This window comes from Ursus americanus, chromosome 15 (genome assembly GCF_024610735.1).
Source record: "Ursus americanus isolate L20-20 chromosome 15, mUrsAme1.1.p, whole genome shotgun sequence".
In the NCBI taxonomy this organism is placed as follows: domain Eukaryota; kingdom Metazoa; phylum Chordata; class Mammalia; order Carnivora; family Ursidae; genus Ursus; species Ursus americanus.
In genome coordinates, this window is record NC_142141.1 from 6,828,899 (window position 1) to 6,851,155 (window position 22,257).

The 22,257-nt window shown below is 38.2% G+C and overlaps 1 protein-coding gene across 4 annotated transcripts in view; it reads right to left on the minus strand.

The window, feature by feature from the left end:
* The window catches only part of RANBP17 (RAN binding protein 17), a 319,506-nt gene that overhangs the window by 54,171 nt on the left and 243,078 nt on the right, over positions 1-22,257 (minus strand). For all 4 annotated transcript variants that reach the window (XM_087867811.1, XM_087867812.1, XM_087867810.1 and 1 more), the window contains 4 exons: positions 21,255-21,358; positions 15,437-15,525; positions 7,957-8,064; positions 4,849-4,931 (listed from right to left, as the gene is read on the minus strand). In XM_087867811.1, coding sequence (XP_087723937.1) covers positions 4,849-4,931; positions 7,957-8,064; positions 15,437-15,525; positions 21,255-21,358 — 384 coding nt within the window. The remainder of the gene's footprint in view (positions 1-4,848; positions 4,932-7,956; positions 8,065-15,436; positions 15,526-21,254; positions 21,359-22,257) is intronic.

Here is a 22,257-nt window from a genome sequence, read left to right on the forward strand (position 1 = left end):
GAATCCCCTGTTGCACTCAAGTACCTCAAGAGGAGAATCAGGAGGATTCTTTTTTGTGTGTCTTATTTCTTTTCCTATCCCTTGTGACTCTCACAGTGTCAGACACATAGTAAATGATCAATAAATGCTAGCTGCCTGGATGAAAGAGTGCACTGGACTCTACACACTTGTTTGGAGATCATCCTCACTTATTTGACAGCTTAGTCAATATTTTCTGCTTGTGCAGAAAGCAAAGGGAGCCAAGTCCAACATGTGTGGACCTGCTGTGGAACGTGTTCCTCAAGGTCTTGCTTTTGCAAGCCACCTGATCCTGGTGCTGCGATCCTCAAGGGGTTGATCATTCCACTGCCTTCAGAAGACTTCTGTGAGCTTTACTGTACTACTTTGTCACTCTATGTCCCCAACCAACTTTCAGACAGGATCTAAGGCCATAGACGTGGTTCCTGGATAGTTTGTCTTCCAGAACTGCTATTTCCTGGTGACATTTATGAAGTCTCTAGTTATTCCAAGACCAATGCATTCTTCAACTATCTTTTTGTAATCATCAAACATAAGTCTACAATCATAATCCTTCATTCTTACAACACTTCTGATAGTACATGTCAGTAATTTTCAAGCTCTTAAAAAAAAAAACTTTTCAAAAGGCGATCCTTTTTATAAACAAGCCTAGTGCAACTACATAGCTGGGTGGTTGGGGTCAAGGTGGCAACAGGGCTCCTTCCTCCCCGCTGTCTGGAGAGCCTCGATGGTACCTTCGCAGATCTCTCGGGCTCTGCAAAACCCAGCTGGAAAGCCACTGGTCTGTTTTCTAGGTCACAATAAATAACAGTTGCTTGTACACTGCTTTACAAATCCAATTTAAGTATATGATTAAGTCATACCTTAAATGCACCTGGAGCATATATACTGCTTTAAAGAACCCTGATGTAAATTCTCATATGTAGTGAAAAATCATAACTGTTGCATCCATTTTTAAAGTTTCGATTTTCACACACTGAGCTTTCTTAAATCAGGTAGCTAAGGAAGGAATAAAAGTAGTTCCATTTTGGCTAGTCTTATGAGAATAATCACTATTTCTCCCTTCTGTGCACTCTTCAACCAATAGATGTCACTAAAGATACCAGTACCCAGAGGCTAAGGGAAGAAAAGATTAGACAAATGGAAATTGAGCATAAAAAACATCCAGTCCTTAAAACTGAGAAGTAGGTTTCCAAAGTAATAACATTTATTACACTGCATGCAACATTTTAACCAAAAATTTAAGAAAGGAATTTCTTTTATTAAGTTGCTCAGGCTGAATGGATCACAGCACTAAGTTTTGAAATACATGTTCTTGAAGCAATTTAAAACTCATTAGAAATAATAGGCTTGGGCTAGTGGAAAATGTGGTAAAATTTAATCCTCATCCAAATGTTACCTGGGCTGTACAAACAGGAAATTGTTTTGTGCTACTGTGGCTAACCTCATTGCTGACCCTGAGCTGTAACGGCGAGAACAGCTGAGAGCGGAAGCAAAATTAAAAACTTACATCAAAGTATATCATGACAGAATGCAGATAACTAAACAGCATATCGAAAGTATTATTTTTCTGCCAGTCTCACTGAGCAAGAAGGTAGAGGTATTCCACAAAATATGCAACCAATCAGGTGCTTATGAAGAAGAGTCCTCCCCACTCTGTACCACCCCAGTCACCGGCTGCCCAAACACTGGAGACGTGAGCAGAGCAGAAACCCAGGGAAGATGGGGACAGAAGGGATCACAGAATGTTCTGGCCTCTTTCCTCCCTGGGTTTCCCCTCCCTTCCGCTTGGCTTACCAAAGAAATAAATAATGCCGCTCTTCTGTGTCCTCCCAGCCACGCTCTCCCTCATCTTTCAGCCTCCTGGATGGCGACCACATGATCTCCCTCCAAGAGCATTTTACAGTCTCCAGAGGTAAAACACATGGGTAATAAAGCATTACGGGGGGTGAAGATAGATCACATCAGCTTGGCTGATGGCGGCCGGCATGGGAATCAGTGAAGGGCAAAGGACATTTTTCTATTATTCTATGTAAAGTGCATGTGTTGAGGTCAGGGCTGACGAAGTTGAAGGACATTTTTCCACTGAGCCTTTGGTTTCCCTTAAGTTTTAGGATAGAAATCACCATACTTTAAAGAACTGTGCTTCCTTATAAATATCCAAGGCACCATCTTCCTGTGGCAACTCCCAAGTGGCAATTAGGACTATGGAGTCCTATAGGACTGTTGTTTGAAGTTATACAGACTTTGAATGAAATTCGAATTCGACTACTAGCTAGCTATGCGATCTTCGGCAAGTTTCTTAATCTCTATGAGCTTCAATTTCTTCATCACCATCATCACCAGAAGCTAACCGGTCTAAGCTTGCCATGCACTATTGAACTGAATCCCCATCACCACCTTATGAAGTAGGTATTCTTTTCTCCATCTAACAGGAAATTGAAGCAAGAAAGGCTAAGCAACTTAGCCAAGGCCAAATGAGCACTGAGTGGCAGAAAATAATTCCCACCTTGAGGATTCGATAGGCTCATGAATGATAAATGGTCTAGTGTAGGAGCAGGCATGTAATAGCTGATTAAAAAATAAAAGCTACCATTATTATTAGTCCAAGCCAAGGTGCAGAGCCTTGCTTTAATCCCCTAGTTTTTCTTTAGGGTAAGAAAATGTACTGGCTTTCCTTCTCAAGAATGCTTTGAAGGTTTTTTCTCTTTTCTGTTTCACCTCCTTTCTCTTCTTCCCACCCTTCCTCTCTCTCCTTCAGTCTGCTTCTCTTCTTCTTCCTCCAACGTAATCCTCATATAGTTGAGTTTCTCAACTTTTGCTGCAATGCCGTTGCCTGTGTTAGACAACGTAACAGAGGACTGGGTAGCTTTTGAAGCCTATAGATTTGGCATTGTTCTGAGATTGTTTTTGATGTCACTTGTTGGACATACATTCTGTCCTAGAGGCCCAGTAACACTGGATGAGAAAGTCACTGCTCTTATCAGTCCTACTTCAGGAGTGAATAAGCCCCAAAGGAAAAATTACACCTAGTGAAAGAAACTGGATCCAGAAAAAGAAGAAGGAAAGATACAATTGTGATTGTTAACAGAAATCTGACATTTCTATAGTTAAAGCTCTATCAACTACTAAGCAATTCTTATACATAAACTGTTTCCTAATAAGAAATATTATTTCCTTTTTAAAAGTGAGGAAATAGAAGCTAAGCGCTTATTATAGGCAGAAGGGAGCAGGACACTGTGGTCCAAGCAGGAGCAGAACCAAAAGGTGATGTGGTCAGTGAACCCCTGTCCGAAGAAGGCTGGTTCTGTGAGTGTAGAGAATGGCTCTGGATCAAGGAGAAGCATGTTCACCGGATGCCTATTCCATGTCACACCCCGTGCCAAGCCCTTTACCCAGAGGAGTTCACTTAACCACTCTGCTAAGTGGATGGGTAGAGCTCAGTAGGTAGTCAGTATTCCTAATTTTGTGTATGAGAAAACTAGGCACAAAGAAGTATGGTGTCTTGGCTGAGGGTCATGGAGTTGATAAGGACTGGTACTATGATTGGTACTCAGAGCTTTTTATCTCCAAAAACTATGCTTTTTCTTTTCTTTTTCTTTTTTTTAAAGTAGGCTCCCTACCCAGCCTGGAGCCCAACGTAGGGCTTGAACTCACGACTCTGAGATCAAGACCTCAGCTGATATCAAGAGTTGGATGCTCAACTGACTAAGCCACCCAGGTGTCCCCAAAACTATGCTTTTTCTAAGATGCCATTTTGGAAAATGGTCCAGACACGTATCTTTGAATGGTAAAACAATGAAAGGAGTTAGATATACACTGGAAGTACAGCAGACTGCACTGAGAATATTTGAGAAGGGGTCCATTTTTACCTTTAGGAGACAAAGCATTTCTACTTTATGTGATTCTAAAGTGTCTATTTTCAACAGATAAAAAAAACGGTGACAATGTAGTTGCTGGTACAGATGAATATAGGAAAGTGCAAGTTTACTGCCTTGAATAGGTGCTTTCTGTAGGCAATTTTTGAGACCAAATGTACTCAGAGTTGGTTACTAACTTGGAAAAGAAAGAACCAACAGGCAAAAAGAAAACAGAATAAGACGAGAGGACATAGGGAGCCATGTCTCAAGGAGAGCGCCACACGGAGCCCAGCCTGTAGGCAGCATTCAGCCAGCGAGGGGCAAACTACAACAGAGGATTCTTATCCATCCTACCTCCATTCCCAGGCTCCATAAAGATCTCAGAGAATGGAGAATCTCATTGATGAAGCTGTCAGAACTGGCAAGTATTAGGGTTTATGGTGGTTCTAAGGTTCCATTCTAATGGCTAACTGATTTTTTTGACAATAATTGCATAGGACCAGCTTTACTATAGAACTCTGATTCTAAGGGTGCAATGCCCCCAAATTCCCTGTAATAAAATATTTACTGCTCTTTAGCAGTATATTTTTCCAAAACTCAGTGCTGGTGACATACTGGTCTAAGCATTCCTTGATTCACAACAGCAAATTCCCTGATGTAACTTTTGGCAATTTTGAATATGCTATAACTTTTCAATATTCTATCTAGTGTATTCCCTTTGCTTACTGACACTGCAATTTTATCCAAAAGAAATTCATCAAGTTGGTCAGGCATGATTTGTAGTCAAAGGCGTGTAGCTTACTTACTTTTGATGCCAATATGATAGCTACCTGGCTTTTTGCACTCCTATTACCCACTTCACAAATTCATACAGATATGAAGGTTCAAAAGAACAAAATAACCAACATCTTTCTTTCCTCCAAAGAGATAAAGTTATATTGCTGAGACAAATATGGAAAAAGATACTCACCATAAGTGCAAATCATTTTACTAGCTTCTCTGAAGAGAAGAATTCCATTAGGAGATGATACATCAAAATTCAAACGCTGGGATCTAAGAAATATAGCAAAAAATCAGACTCTATATGTAGATAAAGAAACCAGATGTAGATTTCAAGTGCCTAGCATTTTCATTTATTAGAAGTAGCACTAGTACAATTATCCCTTTTCTAAAAAAGATTTTTTTTTTTGAGAGAGAGAGCACATGTGCACATGCGTGTAAGTGGGGGGAGGGGCAGAGGGAGAGAATCTCAAGCACCCTCCCCCTTGAGCAGAGAGCCTGAGGCGGGGCTCGATCTCACAACCCATGAGATCATGACCTAAGCGGAAACCAAGACTCAGATGCTTAACTGACTGAGCCATCCAGGCGCCCCTACAATTATCCCTTTTTAAAAATGCCAGTCCATTAAACAAGTGTTGATAAAATATGTATGCTGATTTCTCACTATAAAGACATTAGCACGATTAAGAAGAGTTAATTTCATTCATTTGCTGATTCAAAGAATTCACTTTTATCTATCAAAACTACATCCTGACATCCTTTATTGCAGACCTCTTACTCTCTTCTCTTTTCATGCAAAGTGGTTGACAGATAGTAATAAAAAAATCCAGGTGTGTATATGTAAGTTTATATAAATACCTGGATAGTGGTTTACATTTGCAATCTCCTGTAGTGCCCCATACATATTTTTAAAACAAATTCTAAAGTGACAGAAGATCTAGGTACTTTTAATACTGCTCATATGCAAAAGGGATCATCTGATACTTCAAACATATTTCAAATTAAACATTAAATTCCATTTGGACTATAGTTTCCATGGCACATAGCTTAAACAAAGAGAAAGAAGTCCTAGAAGTTCTAAATGAGAACAATTCTACTTCCCTGGTTTCTGACAGGTGTGGGAACAGTATGAACAGGATAAAGGATTGACATGCCATCCTGACATAACATTTGCTTTTTTTTTTTTTTTTTAAGATTTTTTATTTATTTGACAGAGAGAGAGAGACAGCGAGAGAGGGAACACAAGCAGGGGAAGTGGGAGAGGAAGAAGCAGGCTTCCAGTGGAGGAGCCTGATGTGGGGCTCGATCCCAGAATGCCAAGATCACGCCCTGAGCTGAAGGCAGACGCTTAACAACTGAGCCACCCAGGCGCCCCAACATTTGCTTTTTTAACATCAGTTTGGCTTTAGTTGGCTCTGATATGCTTGGTCTCTGTGCTTTCAAGAAATAATGGTATATATTTTTAAAGGATTAGCAAAAAATATGAAACCAGGTCCTAGCAAAGAAATACCAAAAAAGCAATGATGATTGCTAAAGTCCTTTTGCCAGGAATGATGGATTGTTGCTTCTCCATGCTTTTTCAAAATGCTTTAGAATAAAGTGCAATGATAACTTATAAGAAATATTGTGAACTTTTGATTGTTGGCATTCAATTATTGACTAAAGAAATGTACATATACAATTCACATTAGATTCTGGAGAAATATAGACAAGATGACATTTTCTGAGATACAGATTTTCACTAGGTACTTCTTACACAACACTTGTGCTAGATAGATATGAATCATTTGCCTACAGCAGGTATAAAATACTTCACAATATATAGTGCAATGATTTTTTCACTTAGTAGTAAATGTTATATCAGTAATATATAATACCAACTATCTGGCTGAAAACATCATAATTTAATCAAAAACAAATTTCAAATATGAACTAGATAGCCACCCTTCCTTTAGTATCTAAGATACATATGAGAATAGTTTTTAAAAGACAAACAGCCTTAAAAAAGACTAATACTCACATTTCTTCATTTGCCAGGTTTTTCCCCACCTCTCGTTTAATAGATTTTAAATTATTACTGTGAAAAACCCAGCATGAGAGCTAAATTACAGCTGCAGTCCATATTCCTTTCCTGTCTGGATATCTCCCTTCCAACACGCAGTTTACAAAGAGGAACTGATGAAATCAGATGGCTAAGTGACAGGTAATTTGGTGTGAAGCCATATTCACAATGACATATTTTAAAGAGGCAAAACCAATTAGATTTTTGCAGTTTTTCTCTTTTAGCTACATCTTTGTTAATATTTACATGCAGAGTATTTGCATCTCTGCTCGTCTGGGCGAATTATAAGTTCAACTAAGCAATTTTTAAAATTTTTAAGTTTTTAGGCAATTTTTAAGAAGTGTTGTAGTTGGAAAAAAGAAGTGTTGTAGTTGCTATTAATGTTTCACTCAATATTTTTTTATTGAAGTATAATTAACATATAGTATATCAGTTTCAGAACCACCTTGAGATTACACTTTACACCTGTTACAATGGCTAGAGTCAAAAAGACAAGAAGTAACAAGTGTTGGTGAGAATGTGGAGAAAAAGGAACCCTCTGCACTGCTGGTGAATACAAAACGGTGCAGCCACTGTGATAAGCAATATGGAGGGTGCTCAAAAAATTAAAACTAGAACTACCAGATGATCCAGTAGTTCCACTACTGGGTATTTACCTCCCCTCTCCCAAATGAAAACACTAATTTGAAAAGATATATGCACCCCTGTTCATTGTCATCACTATTTAAATGAAAATGTTGAGCACATAAATCATCCACATACATGCATACTGGCAAAGAGGAAGAAGGATCACTTAGGGGTAAAAGCGGGGACGATCCCGGGGGCTCCTGAGACAAACTATGTGTCCACGAACTGCTCTGGGACTCAGTTCCCTTCTCCATAAAGGAAGCAGCTCAACTCGGAGACCTCTAACCTTCTTTCCTGCTTTAAAAGTCTGCGGAATTGCAGCTGAGCAGTGAAACACTTACAAGAGCTGCCCCTCCTTCGTTGGTGCCTTTGAATATTTTAAATAATGGTGGCGGTAGTCTTCCACCGCATACACCTAAGCATACTATGTTCCTTCTCCCAAGAGGTCTCAACCTTCTGTCTCCAATTCTATTGCTTTCACCAGTTATTTTAAAACTTTTGGTTCCTGAGTTCTTGCTAAGCTTTGAATATATACAGGCAGGAAAATCTGACCTCTGGAGATGCTGCCAAACAGCGATTGTTTGTTTTCTCTCCCAGTGCAGTTCTTACCTATTTTGCATCAGTTCTGCCATAAGTTTTAAGATGGGAGTGGTACATGCTGGCTCTCCATACCACCGCTCGATCGTCCTCTGAAGAATGGGAAGATATGTGGGGTACCTTTTATAAAGCCTGTTAAAGAACTTAAGGGTCAAAAGAAATATTGTTCCTGAAAATTAGCGGCACTTGAAAAGCAAAACAGGAATCCACATTTGCTCTATGTTTAGTATACAATGGCAATTTTATAAATTGCGCTCCCTGACCAGCACAGCTGTACATTTTTGGGGGGACTGTAAATGATTTGCTCTTCTTCGTAATATATCCCATACCTTATGTTCCTTCATTCTTGGTACACACTATAAATAAAAGACACACTCTGAGAGTATCATATAAGTAACACATTTAAAGAATTGTGCTTAATACTGTAGGAAAGGAAAAGAATTAAATGAAGATAAAAACATATTTGAATCGTTAATACCAGTTTCTTGGGCATTAAACTACTTAAGAAAAAATGTTTATTTTGAAATTTTGAAAATACATAAAAGTAGAGGGAAATAGGAATAATAACCCCCATACATCTATCTTTCAGTTTAGAAGCTACATATACTCTTTTTTTTTTTTAAGTTGTTGACTTGCTCTAATTGGTCCCACTGTGGGGGACCATGTACACCCAAGGAGAAATTCTCAAACATCCTCATAAATAGTGAGAAGTGTACGCCTCTGATAAGTCAATGGCCGAGACCACCAGAACCTGGAAAACTCTGACTTACTTCCACTGGCCCTCTAAGCCATAACTGACCTCCTCCTTGACAAATGGACACATAGATAGAAAATTAAGGCCTAAAATTGCTGCAGTAAAAAAAACAAAAAAACAAAAAACAAACCCAAAACTCTTGCTATGCCATTCCTTCATTTCCTTTTTCTTTTCCTAGTCCCTAGGTCTCTTTCTCATGTTTTCCAGTGTACTTGTCTTTTTGTTTTAATGAAGCGCTGAACTGAACCACTTACTGGCGTTCCTTCCCTGTGTTGTATGGGTAGAGATCTCCATGGTGAGAAAGACCACAATTTTCTTCCCTGCTTAGGATACATTTCAAATTCCTTAGGACAGCATACAAGGCCCTCTAAGATCCAGTCCCTGCATACCTCCAGATTCATCTCTTAGTACTCCTTCCCTATTCATGGTTCAGCCACTCTTAATTCTCTGCAGATGCACAGATGCCAACTCTCTTGTCTCCGTTCCTCTACTTGTGGCTTCTGCTTTAACCCATTTCTTTCAACACCCAGCTCAAGTTCACTTCTCCTGGGATGGTGAAACTTTCTCTCTTTTGTCAAAAAGGCACCAATCTCTTCCTCATCTCTGTTCGACCAGCACTTTGACCCCATATCTCTTACAACAGATTCTACTAGGGCTGCTTGCTGTGTTATCTGCCTGCCCCATTGGATAATGAGTTTCTAAAGAGAAAAGACTGTTCTTCTCTGCCATGCCCCCACTTTTGCTATTTGTCTGTTAGAAGCCTCCCTGGCCTCCCCCTCCCTCAAGACTTGGTTGGTATGTTTCCTGTGTATGGCTGTGGTACCCTGTGCTAGTGCTTTGATATCTCTTTAGTTCTCCTATCAAACTATATTATACACTTCTTGACGGCAGGACCTAGGCACCTGTTGTACACATGGACCTGTGTATACCATCAAAGTGAGTTTCAATAAATATTTGTTGCTGTAAACCTATCAACCTGAAAATGAGGTATAGCATATTTGATTAGAACTATCTATTTATTTCTTTTTAACTGTGCATTTCACTTTGAAGCTTCAGGAAATAATTCATATAACGTTCAACGAAAATAAGGCTTCCAATCCCTTAAAACTGGCAAGCTCCCTAAAACTTCAAAAAGCAATACTTTCGTCTCCCTAGATATATGATGTTAAGGCTCTGTATTTGTATATATTGTATTTGTATATGGTGAAAAGAATTTACTTAAGTATTTACTGAAGGCCTATTCTATAACTGTCTATTCATTGTTTTAGACTCTCTGGAGACTCCAGTGAACCAAACATTGAAAAATTCCTCCCCTCATGGAGTTTATATTCTAAAAGAAAAGACAAAATAAATAAAAGACATATATAATCTGTTGGAAAGTACTACAAAGGAAATAAGGTGGAGAAGGGAGATAAGAAGTGTGTATATATAAGGTTTCAGTTGGGTAAAAATGAAAAAAAAATGAAATCAATGAACTTAATTATTAATTCTGTTTTGGCTATTGTCAGATAACTTACTGTTTTTTCCATGCAGTATAAAGTATGCTATTTTTTGACAGATCATAGGTACTATGTGCTATTTACTGCACTAGGGGCAAGGGATCCAGAGATAAGTAAGACATGGCTTTTATTCTTGGGGAATTCATCCTCAAGTCTGGGTGGCTGACATATAATAGAGATGCTCTGAATACCAAAATTCTGAAGCATCGCCAGAGGAGCACAGGTGAGAAAAGATTCCACCAAGAGATCTCCTGAGTACAAGCTCAGTGATCATTAGTGGGAAAGCATCTGAAAGGCTCATCAGGAAGCTGAAAAGACCCAAATCTCAGAATCTAAGGGTATCATAGGCACACGCAAGCCCCTTTGCCAGGCATTCTAAAGGCATCGGGACCATCATATTTTTCAGAGCACACTGCGTTCACTAAGGGAGAAAGCCAGGGGATATGAGGGGATGCTCCCTTTTCTGTGTGGAATGAGAATGGTGCCAATTCTAATATGCTTCTGACAGAGGTGACTGCCACAGAGAAAATGAGTGATTACTGGAAAGCGGAGTAGAGGTCTACCAAGCAGGGAGGTTAAAAGGGCTTCAGAGTGAGAGTGCCAGGCTCAGATTACAGGGTGAGAAGCAGAACCCACTCTTGGAGTTTAATTTTCCAGGGCCTGTGAGGACCAAGTATATACGGAAAGAAGGCAGGCAGTGGGAGCCCTTGGGTAGAAGAGACACAGACCTCATTGCTTTCACCTAAACCTTCTTGATGAATTCCTCACGTCTACATCAGATAAATGAAAGATCAAAAGCATTAATGATATAATATTGCCTTAATCAGATGCCAAATATGAAAAAATGAAAAGTATGAGGTTTCCTTCTTGACAACCACCACCCATCCATCCACCCACCCACCGCATAGTTAGTATAACTTACTATGTGCTGGACCCCAAGAAAACAGAAATGAGTAAAAACCTAATTCTTTCCCTCTGGGATCTCTTAGTAGGGAAAGCACAGTAATATCCTAGAAGGCAATAAAGGAGTTTTTCTTAAAACTGTTAGGAGATAGGGGTGTGAGGATGTGATTCCAGAACACAAACAGTCTGCCAGTTCAGAGCTTATTTTAAGCGTATTCCATGAATGCAAAACAGGTGTACCTTTGTCCACGAAGCCAAATGCTGCCGGAAGTCTTTCCTTTCTCTCCTGTCTAGCAAACGCCTATCCACCTTTCAACATCTTGCCCAACTTTCACTTCCCTGGGAAGTTTACTTTTTTTTTTTGCCAAAAATTCCAATCTTTTCCTCTTCCATGTTCATATGGTCCTTTGCATACATCTTTGTGACAATACATTGACTGTTCATTAGTATGTTATACTAATGAATACTAGTATGTTATATCCACTAGATTGTGAGCTTCTAAAGAGCCATCCATTTTATTCATTCTTGTAAAAAGCAATCCTTTTATTCATTCCTCAGGCGTGACACACAGTACTTAAAAAAAAATACTTGCCAAACAGTGATTTTTCAGGTTTACTTTCTTCCCTATTTCAGTCTGTCCAACATAATGCTGATTACTTTCTTCTTGAAATATAATTCTGATTTTGCTAGTCGATGGAAACAACTGCCTTATATTATCTATGGGAGAAGGGTCTACAATCCTTAGCTTGATATTCAGGGGCCCCAGGCAACCTGCATTTCCAACCATGAAATAAGTGGTATCTACAACAAAACACCTTCTCCTCTACTCCCCTTCCAAAACCTGTGCTTAGGCCAACCGAAAACCTCTTCCTTCATAGTTCCAATACTTTAATCCTACCTGTTTGGTAAGATCCAGGGAAATAGCTGCACTTTGACAGAGCCCTTCCTGATTCCCCAGCTAAATGCAATCACTCTATTTGTATCTGTTGTTATGGCATTCATCACCTTCTATATTTTATTACAGTCATTTATGTAGGTATCTAACAGACTCTATTTAATTATAAGCTCATTTTGGTGTAGGATTTGAGTCTAAGTAATCTACATCCCTCATGAAACCTAGCACAGTCCTTAGCCAAATTTGCTGAATAAGTGAGCAAATGGGATTCCTTTGTCTCATTCCATATTAGGGAGAGGAACTAACAACAGTGGTGGAGTATTTACTTTGTGCCAGACGTTACAGTGGGCCCTTTATAGATGTCAGTTCACTCACTTCTTACACTATACCTGTGAGACAAGTATGATTAGCTCTGTTTTGTGGAAGATAAAACTGATTCTGAGACAGTAAGGAAGTCCCCTGAGGCCCCACAGGTTAAGTGGTGAAGCCAGGACTGGAATCCATGACTGATTTATTCTGAGGTTTGCACCCTTCTACATACCTACACATGGTCTGGAGTTGGCTTTGTATGATATGTTTATGCGTACTAATAAACAGCACCGGTGACCTGACTGAAAACCAGTGGACTCAGAGATCAGGTTATGACGATCATATATGTTTTTCTTTTTTTTTTTTTTTTCCAATTGCCATCTGGATTTTTGACACTTAGCAGTCTAAGTATGATCTGGGAAAAGTCTAAACAAGGTGACTAAATGCACTACAAGGTAAGGTGCTTTTATACTGTCGTTTTCTCACTATAAGGGCAAAGAAGTGTGTATCAATGATTCTTCAATTCTCCAGGAGCAGAACAATTTATCAACATGTTTGCTATGTAGTTTCAGGCAATTTAGTTTTGGAAGGACAGTGATAAGCAATGCAGTTCGTGTAGCAGTTAATGCAGTCAGTGTTTACAGAAATGTTTTTGAATTAAATAGCTAACCACTAAAATAGCATTTTATAAAATAATCACCATAAATAAAATGCATTTTGACTTTAAGATGACATGTGCTCTTATAGGACATTTCTTCTGCATGCTAAGGACTGTATAACAAATTAAAGAACACACATTTATGTGGATAAAAGGCAAAAATAAACTTTCCCCAGCAGTAATGTGGGAATCATCACTGACGGTTTGACATATCAATATTTCAGGAAGAATAAATGACTTTCATATCCATGTTTTTTTTTTTACCATATACTTATTCATTTTTATATTACTGGAATACTTTGAAAAGAATCTATACTTTATCACCTGAAACTGCTTAAAGTATTTCAAAATATTTTAATAAAGCTTTTTGAATTATCAAATAATGTAACTTTTAAACAAATTTTACTATTATTATAAATATTTGCTCTTCATCCCTTGCCCAGAGGAAAACTATAAATCTTGTCTCAACTGAATGAACACCATTTATCATATTCATTTTGTTGTCAATACAATTATGAAAAGCCTTTGGCCTTTTCCCAAGGAAGCTGATTTGCTACTGAAACTCAATTATTATAAGCAAAGCCGGTACCAAGCCATCCTGTTTGGCAATCTGACACAACTTCCTGCATAACTGACACTTCGCCCTCTGCCACTGACCCTAATAACATCAACATCTATGGTCACATGGAGGAGACAATAGTTTCCAGTTCAAAACAAAACATTAAGTGCCAAGGCCTTGCATTTGCTATTGTCTGCCATCTGCTGGACAAAAGTTTCATTTCAGCTAGGTGCTAAAAAGACGAAGCTTAGGGAGGAAATGGAAAACAGACTTCATTAAAAACTTAAATTACAATATGTTCTATGCATTTTAGGCGGTATCCATTATAGCAGATATTTATATTCTTTGACACTGAGGGGAAAGGTTCTGGACTTGCCTCTTGGTTGGGACTGCTGAGGAAGGAAACATGAAACATTAATTGCTGGACATCCTCGAGTTGCAGTGTGGTTTCAAGATCACCATCAATTTTTAAGTGCCTAAACCAGGTTTTTATGATTTTTCAAATAAATGAAAGTTTTTACTTTGTGAGCTTCTATTTATGTTTAGATAAATAAAAGGCCATATGTAATTTCAGTTTATTCTTCATAGTGAAAAGAATTTTAGGACTTCCCATGTTAAAAATTACAGTCTCTGTACATGTACTTTGTATGCTGACATAATGACATGGATAATTCTTATCTCTAACCCTTCTATGGACACATATATCTGATGAAGTAGGTTTTAATAGTAACTAAAAATGTAAGTCAGTATTCAGATTGTTAAAAAAATTTTTTTTTAATGCATAGAGTTCTCCCTAAAACATGCCCAGATCCCTTGTTAGCTATGTTTTCGGCCTAATGATGGCATCCGCAGTGAAAGTCTGTCTTTTCTTTTGCAGTTTAATTTATAAAGGAAGTCTGGATAAGAAGGACTTGAAAAGAGCAACTAAGAAATAGCGTAACTTAAAAAACAGAATTGCTTTAAGGCTATCAAATTCTTCTTAGGTGCTCTGATGGTTTTATGTATAAAGACATGAAAACATATTACACCTATATGACTTGTATAAATTGTCAGTTCCTGTTAGGATCAAGGAGGAGTCATACCATATTATTAAAACAATAATAATTGTTTATGACTGTTTATGACTCCCAAATACGTTCCAGACATTATACAAGTGTGTTACCTATTTTAACGGTCACCGTGAGCCATGATACTGAACGTCTCCTTTTTTCGATGAGAAAACCAAGACTCCAGAGAGGTGAAACGACTTGCCAAGGTTTGCACGGCAAGTGGAGAGCTGGATTTCAAGCCTGGTCTGACACCAAAGCCCACGCTTGCCTCACTCTTATGTGAAGATGCATTTCTGTGGGGGAAATTTGTTTGTTTCTTTGTTTATATATATTGTTCTCTGTACTAAGCCTTGGCAAAGGAAAATTCAGATTTTACACCAAATGAAAAATTCTGATCATTTATTTCCCCTTTTTCATGTCCATTAATAATTTCATGGTGGTGAAAAACTGTAGCATGACGAATTAAGCCTCAAAGAGATAAAGTAACCGTCTCAGCCCTGCTAATTGAGATGGAGTAGAAATTCAAATCTCCTCAAAAATGCCAAATGGTAAGATTCATTGATCCTGAGTTAAAGATGTTAGCCTGATTATCCCTACAATCCCTACATAAACAATCATTTGGGGATGTGATTTTTAAGTTGTCAATATTTAATGGCACCAAAAAGTGACCTCTCTGAGCTGGGTCTCCAAATGCCGTGCTCAGTTATCTGCACTGTTGCCACTGTGCTGTAATTTTTAGCTGATTACACATTAGTTCATTTAGCTTTGTTTCCTCTTCCCTACTGTGCCATACTATTAAACGAAAGCGAGGGGCCTGGCATCCCTCTGTGCACAGAGCTGGTATTGTCACAGTGTAATAAGGATACATCCAGTCAAACAGCATGGTGTAGCTGGTCTTTGTGTTCAGTGCAAAGGCAATCCCTCGAAGATCTCTTGCCAGCCCGATCAACATACGCTGTCAGTGGGAAAGAGACACAGTAATTGATTTTCACGTTAGCACAGAGCAGATGGAGTAATAATCAGGCAATAATGACCACATATCTGATTTTGATTCATTAGCTAAAATGTCTCGCTCAGATCCCTTTCTATAGAAAACTGTAGACCCTTTTAAACAAACAGACCATCAAATCTGCTGACCAACTTGACTTTGCTTCTTACAAATTGAGCTAAGTCATAATTCCAGTACTTTAGGAACATTTAGATTCTTCATATACTTTGTTTCTAAATCATGCCAAATTTGAAAAAAAAAAAAGGGAGATAAGGATTGATAATTCCACAGAACAGAGATGCACAGGGTCTAGACATTATTTAATAATAGCAAATCTTAACTGCACCAGCTTGCATGCAATCAGTCCCACTATGCAACCTAGAGTCTATCCTGGAAGCACACTGGCATTTAAAGATCCCTAAAGAATATCTCTAGTAACTGAGGACAAAATAAAACTGGCCAGGTGACCTATTGCTCCCATGACATTCGGAGAAGGGCACTCACATTCCCCAAGCAGGGAAAAGGTGTTAAGGAAAAGAGATCTGTATTGGTTATCAGAAGACTTGGATTTGAATCCCCGCTCTGCTGCTTGACGGTAAGACTCAAGGCAAGGCAACAACTTATCAGTCTCAGTTTTCTCATCTATAAAAAGGGCTAATATTGCCTCTTTCACAGACCCATTGTGAGGAATAAATTTAATAAATTTATGTAAAAATGCCTAACAAGAGTCTGACGGGTACTAAATGTTCCATAAATATTTAGTTTTAGAGAGACAGAAAAAACTACTTGACTCTTAAATGAAAGAGATCTGACTTGTACTCTGGACTCTTAATTAAGCTGTCCTTAGGATGATGCTTGGGAAGAGAAAAAGAAAACCCATGAACAGATGCTAGAATGTCAGAACAAAGAGCACAAATAAACATAATTGCAAAACAAGGGGGTGGGATAATTGAGATATGCAACTGTGATTTCTGAAGATACTGTTTCAGTAGAAAGATTCTGCCAGGAAATGGGCTCTGAACTTTGCTTTTTACCAGATTTTCTTTTTCCTCACACATTGGTAAGAAATGAAAACCGCTTTATAGGAAGGCTTTTAAATGATCATCAAGGACTTGGAAGTGAATCCTAAGCCTTACCTTCGTGGCTAAATAACATCTCAAAGTAGCAAATAACAGTTTATCTGTGAGGAGTACCTGCAATTTCTGATCGTCCCCCAACCCTGTACCTAAAAGGTGACTCGATATAACCAGAAGTCGTTTATAAGATATTTAGTTTCTAACCACCTAACCGTTTCTAAAATGATGGTAATCAGAATTTCTAATCTGTAAACCCCGATTTTCTGTTTCTGCTTCTTTACATGACTCATTCTTTTTCCTCTGATAATCTCATAGTCTAGAATCGGCTCGCCTCCTTACAGTTCCCTCATGTGAATTGCTATTTTTTTTTTAAAAAGCCATTTTGCCTTTTTATGTAACCTATTTTCACCACCTGGAACCCGTTCCCCTCTTTTGCAGCTTTCCACGTTTCTCAGCCTCCAGAACAAAATACGTCTTCTGAGAAGCCTTCTTGGAACAATCCTATTCTGAGTATTTAGCTCCGCAGTCTTTCTATGACAGTGGGCATTTCGGTCTATTTTTATTATGTACACTTACAGGTTACAGGCTATGCTTCAAATAATATTAAGTTTTCACATATACATAAGGCACCCACATTCAGCTCTAAACTCCTCAATAGGAACCAGGAGTTTTACTTTCTTTGTGCCTAGTTCAAAGGGCTCTTAAAATATTTTTAGACCATCTTCGTTACACAAAAAGGTTAACATTTATTTTATCACAAATTTTTCTTCTTTAAAAGATGCCAAATTAATAAAAGTGCTCTAAGTGACTCAAATCTATGAAATTCTATCCACATTTAATTTTTGAAAATGTTACTACAGAGGAAGCATATAACAATATAAGAACTAATTGTATGTTTTCAATAGATTCAACTGGACAGGAAAATGCAGTGTTCACGTGAGTAAGAAACAGATTTCTTATGCTCAAACAATATCTAGTATCTTACCGCAGCAAGAGTACTGTAATAGTCCATACAGACACTCAAACAATACTAAGGGAGTATTTTCTTGGTAGCCAAAACATACCCAGTTCTGCTATGAGACAGGACGACCGTTACCTAGACGTTCAACCAGACTACTGGACAATCTCAGAGAGCAAGAGGTGATCTGATTGAAATTCAGGGAAGGAGGAGCCACGGTTCACCATCTCATTTAAAATAGTACAAGGGAGTTTATTTCAAAAGTTGCCTTTCTCCTACAGTTGGTCCACACTTGATTGATCCTATGTTTTCAGTGAGGCTGGTTTGGGGAGCTGGGTAGGTCTGGGATATCTAATCTTAAGGATTCCTTCTGGATAGTTCGAGGAGAAACCGCTCAGTGCTTCAGTACGCTGCACGGTGAACAGTTGTCTGTGTGCCAAGTGTGAGACGAATGGGCCGGGAAACAGCTGAAATGCGGCTCCTTCCACCCTGACCCCCAAAACAGGGTTTCTAATGGAAAGTCTGACAGACCCTTTACTGTAGTGGCACTACTGGGGGCAGCTATAATATTATCCTCATAATTCTACTATATAATAACAACAAAGAAAAAGAAGGTGAAGGGTCATTGTGCTTTGTCTTTAGAATTAAGATGGCTGTCTTCATCCTTACAGCATACTCTTAATTCTGGAGACACATCTTAATAACCTCTAAATAGTTCCAACAAAAGAGCCGTGTCAGAGGAATGAGCAGGCCCCAAGGTGTTTCAACTGGAGTGTTTTCATCTGCCTTTATTGCTCTATCCCTCTCCAGAATTAAGGCAATAACCTGTGATAAATTATTCAGGAACTGCTACAGGGATCAAAGCAAAATCATTCTGTTAAAGTGCTGTTTGCAACATTTGGCACTTAGTGCGAAAACTTTTAATGTGCGCATGCTGAAAATCAAGGATTTTAAATAATTTAACATTGTGGAGTTTTTACGAAGGGACTAAAGATAGCAGGTTCCTATTTAACTGCTCCTCTTCCTCCGAGAAGTTTTCATTCATTTTCCTTAAACTCGATGACGTCATGGCCAAATCAAAAATGATGCACGAGTCAAGGGAGTAGTGGACTATATTTTACTATGGATACAATTATAGGGGGAACACATATATTTTGAACTAATGCTTTGGAGCCAGGATTTGTCACAGCATTTTCTTTCTTTTTCCCTTTACTATGAAGAGAAAAACCCAAGACAAAAATTCAATGTTCTCTTCAATTTTATTAGGACTAAGTAAGAAAACAAAGCTATAAATTTAAGAGTTTTGCAGCATCTCCTCCCCTCACAACCATATTTCAATTTGGCAACATAAGTCCTTGCTGCTTATGTTCATCCTGAAATCCGCATTTGAAAAATATCTATAAATAGGGAGTTAGAAAATGCTGGTAAGGGTTGCAAATTAAATGAATTTGGCAGTCCTGCGGCATTTTCGTAGAGATATTTTAACAGCATCACCTCCTGTGGATTGGAATACTAAATACTTTATTGAAGAACAAAACAGAACCGTTTTTATCTCTAGTACTCGCAAAATGAAGTACCTGAAAGCACTTTTGCATGTATTATTTATTCATCATGATAGAAAAATAGCCTTAACCTAATAAATTACATTTAAAAGCATTTAGTGCAAAAGTTTTGTTTATGATAAAGCAACAGATTTAGTTCTTTATCGGTAGCTTAAAGCACCAAGTTTTCTTTATACAAATTAGACAGATGGTGCTTACAGTAGAATTTACTAAAGGTCTGTCACAACAAATGCAGCCAAGCTGCATATTTAATCACTGCAGAATCTTGTCTACCTGCAGCTGCCAACTGCTAATCCAATTTCCCTGATAAATGTGGCAAGAGACACGATCAGCAATAAAGAGCATCTAACTCCATTTTCCTGCAGGGCGTCTTTTGATGAACATTTAGGACGGAAGCACGGAGTGCACTGTGTGGCCTTGGTTCGTGGCAGCTGCATGCATTCTGAGGCACAGTTCTCAGGTTACTCACTTAATTCTGCCGCTATCATTACGTTGCTATTGATCTCAGTAGCTGTTGCCTACACAGCATTACTCTAGATGAAGCTGAATCAGGCAGTTATCATGCATCAAACTTGCTCAAAAGCCTGGAGATTTCCCCTTAATTACTTGTGATTTTATTTGCAAATACCGTTAAAGTGTAATCAAGCAGTCACTTTCCAGGGTCGTTAAGAACTTGCTGGTTTAGGGATATATCACTGGAACTCCATTAAAAATGACTCTAGGAAGATGGTTTCTATCAAACTAGATGGGACGACATCAAAATGGGCTTGGAGTATAATGAAGTCTTCAAATGAGACAAATGTAATTTTTATAAAGATGGTGTTTTTCAACCTCACTGCTTCTTTCTGATATAAAGGGCACCGAGGGCCACCTTAAAGCAGCAAAGTTTTTGTTAGTCCTTCAAAATATTTGGAAGACATCTAAAAAAATACAGCTGACCTGAGTAGAAACTCTGGTGAAGAGTTTTCACAAGATGATGAACACAAAGAAAATCTCTAAGGTCCTTTTTGGTTTTAAAATTCTATGACTATTTCATGTTGATAAACATTCATTTCAAAAACTCTATTTCAAAAGGTATAGCATTTGGCTAATTATTTTTTGGTAGAAGAATTACCCTAAAATCATCATCAAAGGCCTTTGTTTTACTATCTGGCTTTTTACTGCTAATTTTTTTTCCTTTTTTTTTTTTTGGTAGCAAGAGAAGCTATGCAAAATGATGGTTAATGTTTTTGACTTATTCCAAATAACAATAAAATATGACTCAAACATCACTGACAAAGGTGCCTGCATCCTCAAGAGTACATTTATTAGTCTTTTAAAAATAATAATCAGTGTCAATCTATTTAATATAGCCCAGATACATTATGATTTCAGAAGATGCTATTCCTATTTTGCAGATCTTGTGTTCCCCACCCCCCCCCCACATTAAAATATGGGACTGTTTTGTCACAAACAGCTTGCTACACTTAAGGATTTTACTAATAAAACATAATGTTGTCTTAGATATTATGACTGTTGCCACAGCTGAACCGACTTGTCAAATCAATCCTAATACGGCTCCCACAGGCACATAAAAACCTTATTTAGCTATCTGTTATCCTAATCACTTTGTTCAGTTTAAGAATGCAATACTTCACGACCAGCTCCTATTTATACATATATGCCTAGCCATTTAATAAAGTCTTGATTTATATAAATTCTTGTTTAAAAAAATATTTAGAGATGTAGTGTTTTCGCATGTGTATGTGTGTGCATTCCTCCATATAAATATGTTGAGGCATACAGTGCAGGGTAGATGAGGGAACAGGGATGCTTCAAGTGCTGTACCCATGAGAAGTGTTCTTTTAAAGATACTAAGTGCCACAAGAGATAAATCATCTAATCATAAACTGTCCAAAATCACTCGCTGACCTCAAAGTCAATTTGTGTAAGAAACTAAAGAAGCACTTACATGAAAAGTACAACTCAAAGACACTTGCAGTTGAGGAAGCAAGACTGATGAAGCACGGAGCACATACAAATATGCAGAAACCTTCTTGTGGATCTATATACCCCAGAATGAGCAAAATCATCTTTCGTCATGTTTAGGAACAAACCCACCTTTACATCTTCTTGTTTAAAGTTGTTGTTGAATATTTGTAATACTGTTTCAAAAGAGACTGTAAGAGGCAGCATGAAATTCTCAAATTCGTCTTCATCTTCGCCTATCAGAAAAACAAAAGGGTCACCATGGTTTAAAATGCGTGCTACTGTACATTAGCCTAGGCAGTGAGGGCTTCATTCAGGCGCAGAAATGTTCCAGGGAAGGGGTCAGACTGCATTCACGCTCATGCTGCATTTTGTACTTTGTTTGGCTCATTGAATATTCTGGTGTTTTGCCTTCTCTTTTGCACCAAATGAAATAGCAAAATTACTTACCAGCTTTTTTTTTTTTTTTTTTTCTGGCTCTTTATTGGATCAAACAGACGCATGCCCCAGGCATCTCAGCCCTTCAGTTCTTACTGCCCCCAGAGCTTCCCCAACGCCTCAAGGAAAGCCACTTTCAAAGCCTCAGAGACAGGGATCCTTTTTTCCCCCTTCTCTTTAGGTGCCAAGGCCCTAAAGGGCTCACAGACTCAGGTGCCCAGATAGCTCTAAGTTATTATTCCCCTTTATTTATGTTCTTTTTTTATTAATTTGTTAAATAGATAGCAGGGAAACTTTTATCTGCCAAATAAGATGGGGTCCCTCATGGGTCATTTGGATTTTAAGTACATTCTCCATGGGTACACTTCCTCTTGCACTAAGCTTCCTTTTCTTTATAGAAACAAGTCATTTTCTATTGTTTTTTCCCTTGAAATGTAGACAGCAGTTTCCTCAAGGATTTTATCAAAACAGAATCTTCACTTCAAACATGGATATGCATAAATAGCAATTTATTAATTTTTTATTAAAAAATTTATATTTTAGTTGACAATGTTACGTTATTTTCAGGTATACAACATAGTGATTCAACCTCTCTATAGTTATGCTCTGCTCACCACGAGTGTAGCTACAATCTGTCACCACACAACCTATTACAATGTCATTGACTACATTCCCTAAGCTATGCCTTTTATTACCG